The 9,638-nt window shown below is 42.8% G+C and overlaps 1 protein-coding gene across 1 annotated transcript; it reads right to left on the bottom strand.

Annotated features, from left to right (window-relative positions):
- Positions 1-638: 638 nt before the first annotated feature.
- kcng1 (potassium voltage-gated channel, subfamily G, member 1) lies at positions 639-9,638 on the bottom strand. The gene is made up of 3 exons (XM_088361325.1): positions 9,529-9,638; positions 3,017-3,845; positions 639-2,235 (listed from the first exon to the last, which is right to left on the bottom strand). The coding sequence occupies exons 2-3, from the start codon at positions 3,791-3,793 to the stop codon at positions 1,456-1,458; spliced, it is 1,557 nt and encodes a 518-aa protein (XP_088217451.1). The 5' UTR covers positions 3,794-3,845; positions 9,529-9,638; the 3' UTR covers positions 639-1,455.

The following is a 9,638-nucleotide window of genomic DNA, read 5'->3' as shown; positions in this document are numbered from 1 at the left end:
ATGTCCAATACTATTATATACATTATCCTACATTGACGATTGGTTAAAATAAAAATAAAGGTTAAAAAAAATCTTACATTTACTCATTAATTGATGTACAACTGTGTTTACTTTTAATAGTACAGATACCGTATTGTACATAATATAATCTTGTACAGCACTGCCATCTTCTGTTCAGTGGCATTAAATCTACAGCTCTTAGATCTGTTTTTGTGCTCAGTACTGTCAGAAATGGGTATTTAGATATAGATTTGTCACAGGCATAAATTCTAAGGCTTCCATTGTCATGACTATGCCGTATAAAGGCGTCAAGTTTCATTTGTTTTAGTTCCTACGTTCCCTGAAACGTGATTCCAAGCCTTCCAGTTCAGCTGTCACTCGTGATTCCACGCCCCCACACCAGATTCGGGTCAAAAGTATCCAACTCGCAAAGAAGATTTGAACCTGAAAAAAAAGAGGTGAATCTGAAAAAACAAGAGTTGAACCTGAAAAGGGGAATCCGAAAATATAAAACATGCAACTGAAAAAAAGAAGACCTCAAATCTTGAAAAATAAATTGAGGTGAAACCTGAAAATCAATAGTTTATCCATAAAAAAATGACCAAGGCGTAGCAAAACTATTTTCAATTCGAAAAAAATTTCAAACAAGTATATTTATTTTTATTTTGAATGCATTATTTTACTTTTCAAGTTTTAAGCTCAGTATGGTTATTTTCAGATTTAAGTTTGTTTTTTTTTTCCCCAAATATGAGTTTTGTTTTTGCAAGTACAAAACGTTTGACCCCAATCTACCGCTTCTGAAGTTTGGCATTCAAATCTTGGCTGTACAACATTGATAACAACAGTAATCTGAAAGATACCCATCAGTTGTGAAAAATTGCATAAAAATCCTCTGGTAGCAGAGGAACTATTGTTACTATTTCATAATGGTGAGCTCTAATTGTTAACCTGTACCTGCATCAAATTCAAGAGCTGTATCAAAAGCGCTGCCTATACAAAAACATCATAATATTATGTGTTGTGGTAGATCTCATGGCTCAGCTTCAGAAAACAGGTGAGCCGTGATGAACAAAAACCGTTAAATTTTGCTGCTTAACTCCTCTTCCACAAACACAATGTTAATCTGATTACCATAGAGGAAAGTTTGGGGATTGACTTCCACTTCAAGTAAATAAATACCAAAGTTAGTGGTGACTTTTTAACCCTATATTTTTGATACAGCTCCTGTATTCAGTCTCATAGATAGTAGGCCTCAGCCTTATTGGTGAAACGTAACTACATTTTCCAAATAATGGATGCTGTATGATAACGATGCTTAAAGCGATAATTGAAGATAAAGTACCCTTTTTTTTTTACAATCCTTTCTTCTTTCCATGTTTGTCCACAGGTTGCTGCTACACAGAAGGGCTGCATCTCTGGGAAGACCTTTGTCCTTTCTGTCCATTCGTCTTTCAGTCAGTCGTCCAAGTCTCGGGTGTCAGACGGCCCGATGGGGAAGAGCATGTCGCTCTCCAGGGAGAGGTTGCTCCCCAGACCGGTCATGTGACCACGCAGCATGAAATGCGTCCGCCTCTGCAGGATCCTCTGCTGCTCCTGCTTGAGCTCCATGTAGGAGCGTGAGAAGGTGTGGAAGATGGAGGTGACGGGGAAGGCCATGAGGAGGATGCCACTCAGGATGCTGCTCAGGGCCACCACCTGACCTGGGATGCTGCGTGGCACCATGTCACCGTAGCCCACCGTCGTCATGGTGATGACCGCCCACCAGTAGGTGGCGGGGATGCTGGTGAACTCCTGCGTAGCGGCCATTTCGTTCTCAATCAGGTAGAGCAGCGGCGAGTAGAGGGCGATGGCCACACACAGGAAGAGCAGGAGCAGACCAAACTCGCGTGTGCAGCGGCGGGCGGTCAGCCCCAGAGTCTGCAGACCCAGCGAATGGCGAGCCAGTCGCATCACATAGAGGATGCGCAAAGCTCGTAGAACACGCAGCACCAGGCCCACCTTGTCCAGGTAGCTGCTGCCTGAGCCCGGGCGCCTCTCGCCCTCGGAGGTGGTGTCCACCAGCAGTGTGATGTAGTAGGGTAAGATGGCCAACACGTCAATGAGGTTGAGGGGGTGTCGCAGGAAGGTCAGCTTGGAGCGGTCCTGGATGAAACGCAGGGAGAACTCCAGGGAGAACCAGGCCACACACACCGTCTCCACAATAAAGACGTTGTAGCACATCCGGGAGCATGTGCCCTGATCAAAGATAAAGGCAACAACATTTGTTTAGTAACCACTAGGGGGAGATACTGCATTATGGGGCTTCAGCTAGTCTTAAAGGACATATTTTGAGCTAGCCATCGTTTGAAACCCTAATTTTAAAATGAAACACCACTTTGAAACCCTAAACCTAGTTTGAAACCTTTAACATAGTTTCAAACCCTTCTATGAAACCCAATGCCGGTTTAAAAAGATGACTTTACTTTAATTAACCAACAATCCTAACTCTACACCCAAATTCCCGTTTAAAACCCTACCCTGACCCTGGTTTATAAAGCTGATACATACACAATGACCCCTAACCCCCTATTATTAACCCTATTCCTAAAACTAACCCCTAATTCTAACGCTAACCATATACCCTAATTCCTAAACCCCAACCTTAAGGCCATAACCCCCAACCCTAACCCTTTATAACCTCAGTTTGAAGTGCTACTTCAAAGACTTTACCTCAGTTTAAAGCCCTACTTTAAAATCCTACTTTGAATTTCTAATCCTAGTTTGAAACTCTCTTAAAACCCTAACCCTATTTTAAAAGCCTACAGTGAAACCCAAATCATAGTCAAAAACACTACTTTGAAAGCCTAAACCAAGTTTGAAACCCTTTGTCGAAACCTTATTGTGTTCATCATTGGTGGGGTCCTTTTTTCCACTAAGGATGTGAACCTTGTCAGGGGAATATAGCCACGTACAACTAGCGTGTAGCTCTTACAGGGTGTAAGCGTACCCTCTAAGTGAATTTTTGGATGCTACTCACCGCTTCCTCCTCTTGCCTCAGGGCAGGCATGGTGCTTATGGAGAGGTTGACAGCAGTGATGGTGACAAACAACACCGATAGACAAGCAAAGATCTTCCCGGGGAGTCCAGAGTGAGGTCTCTCCACCATGTCTCTCAACTTGGTCATGAAGCAATTCAAGCAGGACTCTGCAGGACGCCCCCTGCTGTCTGAATCAGAAAAATCCTGCAGCAGTTCTTCCTCCTCTGCAGCCCGCTCCATTGCCTCAAACTCTTCCAAACGTTGCAGAAGGCGTCGGCGACAGCACCACTCCAGGCTCTCCTCCGGGACCCCCCAGTACAGCAGCTCCTCCCGGAAGGAGAGGGCACACATCTCCCTGAGCGAGCGAAGCTTGCCCGCCCTCAGGAAGGTCAGGATGGTCCGGAAGGCGCATGGATTGCGGTCAAAGAAGAACTCGTTGTGTGTGACATCGTAGTCATCGCAAATACCCATGATCTCATCGAAGCTGCTGCACAGGTGCAGCTGGCCTAAACGGGACAACGGAAAGTCCTCCAGAGTGGTCCAAGGCAACTGGTAGCGCATGCCACCCACATTGATAATGGCGTGGACTTTGCGGGTGTTTGACAGCGACGCGGGTTCTCGTCCGGGGGCAAGCTCGGGGGCAGGCTGCGCCCTCTTGTAGAAGGCTCCCTTGCGGGCCTCCTGCTCCTGCAAGGGTGGAGGGTTGAAGGAAGTATCGGAGGCGCAGCTCAAGGCGCTGTAGTCGTAGTCGGAGCCGTCGCCTGTCAGCAGGGTCATGTTTACTGGCCTGCTCGCATGCCTGAGCCTCCGCTTCTTCCCCTGCTGTTGCCTGTGAAAGGACATCAGTGAACTCTAAGTTGTCTGCCAACATAATCAAGACTACCAAAATTGTAAAAAGTGTTTACCAAAACAAATAGTTACATTCACTGAAGTTGACATGAAATGTGATTTTTAGGGGATCAAGTTTGTTTCAGAATGTTCTTGCAGGAAAAGACAAAGAAGAATGTTCAGTGCTGCTTCAAGGACCGCTGCCTGAGCAAATTAAATCAATTCCAGTAATTGAATTGGATGTCAGCAATTAAAATGTCAGCGCTTGCATCTGCTAATAGCAACAATTGTGCTGTTCCGGAAGGATGTGTGGGCTTCTAAAAGTGAAATGTGAGGAAGTGAATGCTTATTAGACACCTGCACTGTCACACTCAGGGAAATGTTCCACCTGCAGAAATCCTCCGTCATAGCCATGGGGGGTTTAAAAGCTCTTAATATCTACATGTCAAAATGCACATTTTGTAAAGGAGTCAAAAAGGATGAAAGAAAAAAAAAAAGTTAATATTGCCGGATTTATTTGACAGTGGCCTAATAGTGTTTTGTTTTGCTTTTACTGTACATATACATATATAAATATCCTTTGTGTCACGTCATCAAGCAACTAAGCAGAGTGAGTGATGATGAGACCAATGCGACCAGACTTGCGAGGGAAACTCATCACCGGTCATTAGTCACGGGCCTTCAGTGGAAAAGTCTGACGACGTCACGGCCGGTTAAAAAGCAACACAATAATAACATAAGCTGAAAGATCCCACGGCATTTTTTTCGCTCGGAATACAAGAAGAGGCCAGAGTTGTGGCAGCAGAACTCGTGCTTTCTTCACCTTGGACCTTATGAACCAACTCTTATTCTTCAACATGAAAAGCCTTTACATCAACAAAAATAATCATGTCGACCAAGTTGTGTTGGTGCAGCAGAGGTTATCAATACACCCACAGAGCTCCACCGGTATGGATGTGCACGGGCCTACGCCACTCTCCAGCTACATTAAATCATACTTAACCCCTCCAGGCTATTTGATTCCTCACTTTAACCGACTGTGCTTTTGCCTCTCCGCACTTACTGGAGCATTTTTTTTGCGTGCGTATTTTAAAAGCCTCCTCTTGCCAGAAAAATACAGAATGTGCTAGCATGTGATGAAAGGCAACAAGGGCGACGAAGGCTGTTCCCTCTACCAGATCGGCGGTGGTCTGGCCTCTCCGTGTGCCAGTGTGATCACAAGCAGGCCTTGGGGCATGTTCTCCAGATTGCCTGGTGACTCACTAGCTTGCGTTGTGCTTCTCTTTACACCACCTCGACCAGGAAAGAAAATTTTTACTTAGCAGAATTGCTAAACGTGAGCAGTTTTAAAACATGTATTTTACACATCTAAAAGATTGTGTATATTTAGGAACATATCACCAGGGGAAGGTGAGGGAACACTGTACTGCCTTCCTGCATTGGCAGACTTATCAGTCACTAGATGGTCTGACATGTCAATCATTGTAGCTCAGTGTGTGTGAATCATCTTTGTGCTAACCTAATGTGTAATTATGAACATTTTCATTCGGAATGTGACATTACATAGAATTTCTTAATATGTCTCTCTAAATAGTAATAATAGAGTTAATAGAGATTAATGGCTAAGTGAAATCATGAACATGGCAGATTTTTTTCCAAATCGTCTGAAAGCCAAGGATTTGCATTTTGCTCACTTGAGTAACAATAAGTCTCACAGCCTTGTTATTTTTGCCATGTCTTCTCTTGGTATGTCATCTGAAACTGGAACATTGTCCGTCCCTAAATGACCATCACAACCACATCAAGCCTCTTTAATCCACTTCCTGTTAACAGCACACTGTCCTCTAATGGACTCTAAGAGGATGTTGCTTCGAGAAAGTTGCCCAAAGCCGAGAGCTGACCTTCCGATTTCTCATTGGCTCTGAATCACGTTCAATTTGGAGACAGCTCCATATACCACTTTGTGTGGAACATCTCATTTCTACACCAATGTCTATGTGTCTATTGTGTTCTGAAGCTAAAAAGTTGTCATTGACTTCAAGGAGAAAAGTGACTCCCGAAGACTGTGGTCTGCCACAATGTGCATTCATGTTTGTGCAGCATCAGGAACTATGCAATAATGATGATGATGCGTACTGGCTTCAGTGGCTGCATTTACCGCACATATAAACTAAATGAGCCACAAGAGGAGGCACACCCAAACAATTGAGTAGAGTTTTCCAATTCTTAGTAATATAAGGCACAAAGATTTAAATTAAATCTCACAGCATGCCACCAAACTAAATTTTGTGATAATCTCGTCTCAAATTACTCAATGTGAAATCTGGGTCTATTGAATTAAACACAGGGCTATTTTTCCATTGTATGAATGGCAACAAGATAGTCAGTCTTATAAAATTAGTACCGCGATTGCTGTTATGTTTCAGGACTTCTGTTTTAGCAATAAATAAATGTAGGTCATATTTGTATCGCGATTGAAATTAGAAATTGGGGCTCTCGAGTCAGACTAGAAACACCAAATTTAGGACTTGTGACTTATCTGGTTAAAACCTAGTATGTATGCAAGACCTGTCTTAACTTTAACTTGGTAATCAATAGACTGGCTTTAACATTGACAAGAGAGTAACAAACTACTGTGTAGTCAAAATTCTCGAGTCATCATATAGGCGGAGTCAATAATCTCAGTGTGCTCTGTAAATTCTCGAAGCAATCCATGTAGTCTAAAAAACATTCACACAGTTCAACTCCTCCTCATCAACGATTGAGCTGGTGTGACATCAAGCTCGCGCTCTCTGTCTCTCCATAAATCCATCAGTGCTCACAATCCATCTTGCGATTCCCCTTTTCCCGCCGAGCTGCAATCATGCGACCTAACGGCTGTCGGGTGTGACAACAATCGCTACCTGAAGCATTGAGGCAGACCAGACAGTGCATCATTGCCAATACACTTTTTAAAGGTCTGTATATGCACAGTTGTTACATCAGTGGGATGGGGCCACTCACCCGTAAAATAGAAAGCTAGGAAGACAAAAAAAAAAAAAAAAAAAAGACACCAGTCAAACACAAGGCATATTTAAACAGACAACCATTCACAATTATTTTCACACCCATGTCACTGAACAGGAAGTGTTCCCACACTGCACTAAAGACAGACTTGTGACTCTCAGTGACCCTGTGAAGGGTACTCCAGTCAATATTTGTTGGTCACCCATATTTGTTAACCGACCCACCCCGTCATATACGGATAAAACTTGAGATACATTTCATGGTAGCCCAGTTGTGCTCCTCCTGTATTTCACATTTGCATAAAGATGATACAGTCTTTACAAAAGCTCCAAATCGAATGCGGTTGATGCTCACTGATGCATAATGGTGCACCACTGTTACTTTGTCAATCTGTGACTTCCTCTAATGTAGTGGTCTATTACTCATGGCCTGGGGGCAATTTGCAGCCCGTAGGATTATTTTACAGCCTGTTCCTTAATGTTGGTTTGGCCCCATGCTGTTGCCATGCCGTTTCCCCTTTTTTTTAAAGTCAACCCCAGGTGGGATGAAAAGACATCCTGTCATTCAATCCCAGTCATGTTCTTTTCAAAACCTGCTGTGAAGAGAAAGGTTGGCGACGAGACCAGAAAATAATAAAAAAAAGAAAACGGAGCTCCCTATTTTCATAGCCGGGTGCTCGTGTGCGCGGCGTAAAAATGGATGCATTTTTATGCCGGGGCCAGTCTATTAAGTCGTCCAGCTAGACAAGCCAAGAAGATTTGCTAATACACGCCCTCGGCATACCTGTCAATGTAGTGACAGAGGGTTGACTAGAATTTAGGCTAACTACAAGCAGGTCTAAATTGTGGCGCAGGTGGTGTAACCCGATTTTGGTGGATTTGATGGAATGCCCATTCCACAGCGGTCAACTTTACATCATCCATAAAGGGAAATCTCCTTGTGGCACCTTTTAAATTACTTTGCACACGCAGATCTCCTGCACCTACATGTCACGTAGATTGCTTGCCTCTGTTTGAGATAAATTTCAGAGGAATTAAGGGATCATCTTCCATTGGATGGCAAGTCTACTCTATGTTCCCTCCCACAACGGCGCACTAGCGGAGGGGAATCAGACAGTTACTATTAGTAGTTAAAACTGGAACAAGTCATTAGTTGGTCTCATTATAGCCATAATTACCTGCAGGAGGGAGAGCAAATGATCTATTGCATGTCATCCATCTTGGCTTCAAACTTTGAAAGACGTGTTGGGGTGGAGGACGCATCATATTATATTCCTCTCTGGTGTGACAATACAAATAAATCCGCAGAGTGTTTCTCAGAAAATCCTGGGTGACCCTATCACATCAACTGCATTATCCTTACTCAACACAATGAAACATTGTCATGTTTGTATTCAGCTGCTTTGACTGTTGCATTTTAAGACCTATAAATAGATGATTTTAGGATGAAGTGTCATTTTAAGAACTTAACGAAAGCCTTTGTTTTGTAGAATCAAAAAAGACTGCGGTCATATTATCTCATTAAAAATTAAATTCCACAAAATTTCCTCTCGTCAAATACTGTTGAACATGATTGTTTGTTTGCTTCAAGGCTTTTTGGGTCTGCTTTATGACACTAATTCTAAAAGGCAGCCTCAGGTAGGTCCACATAAGGAAGAACATTAGAAAAGAAGACTATTCACAGGAAATGACATGAAGTACCATATTTTCTGGACTATAAGGCGCAGCGGACTATAAGGCGCACCTTCAATGAATGGCCCGTTTTAAAACGTTGTCCTTATGTAAGGCGCACCGGACTATAAGGCGCACCATTAATGCATCATGACAGATTTTTAATCCAAATCAAGTCATTCTCCATTTTATCTTTTTTATTTCAACGTCAGACGCAACAAATAGCTTTATAATCACTAATGATCCATAGTCTTTTTGATTCATGATTCATAGTTTTCAATGGGCCACTTATGATTGATTTCATGACACAATGCTTCGGGCCAGTTTAAATTTAGGAATTTGGACCATATATAAGGCGCACCGGACTATAAGGCGCACTGTCGGCTTTTGAGAAAATTTTAGGTTTTTTTAGGTGCACCTTATAGTCCGGAAAATACGGTAAGCAAACACAAGCATTAGAACTCATCATCATATGATCTGAGTTAATTAAAGTACACTGTATTTATTAATAGCAGTGAATTTATTTGGCTGCAATTTTCTCAAAAAAATCATTTAGGTTTGAAAGTTGTTGACCGACAAACTGTGTGGAATTAGAGGTTATACTGCAGTACAAACTCAATAAAGCCTTTCTGACGTTGTCAAATTACAGCAATACATAATCAATATCAAACAACTAAAGAAAGAGAACAAGCATTTAAACTTCATTCATTCCGGAAAAAGGTCGAGCATCACGTCATGAGATGAGATGCGGGTTAGCGTGTTACCATGGTGTGTGCGCGCCGCATCCAGTATGCAAATGGCTGTGATGTGGAAAGGGCATGCCAGATGCCACTGTCACTTTTGTGTCTCAAAACGGCTTCATTGACCCGAGAGGAGCAGGCGGGTGACAAAAAGTCAAATGCTCTCAACTTTTGGCTGCAAGAGCAAACTATGTGACACAAGGATATGAGGTTTAGAGTAAAGACCAATGCAACCCCAACATGAAGATGGAAAAAGAAAAATACTCACTGTGATCTTGATTCCAAGCAGATCTTTTCCGGGGTAAAAATGTGAAGAGGTGAAAGAGGAAAGATGTTCAACAGTAGCTTGGCTGCTGATGATAAGCAACAGGCTCCCGT

Source organism: Syngnathus floridae, chromosome 2 (assembly GCF_059516105.1).
Source record: "Syngnathus floridae isolate MCC-2025c chromosome 2, RoL_Sflo_1.0, whole genome shotgun sequence".
NCBI lineage: Eukaryota > Metazoa > Chordata > Actinopteri > Syngnathiformes > Syngnathidae > Syngnathus > Syngnathus floridae.
Note: the sequence above shows the minus strand (reverse complement) of the source record. Positions and strands in the feature narration are given on the sequence as shown.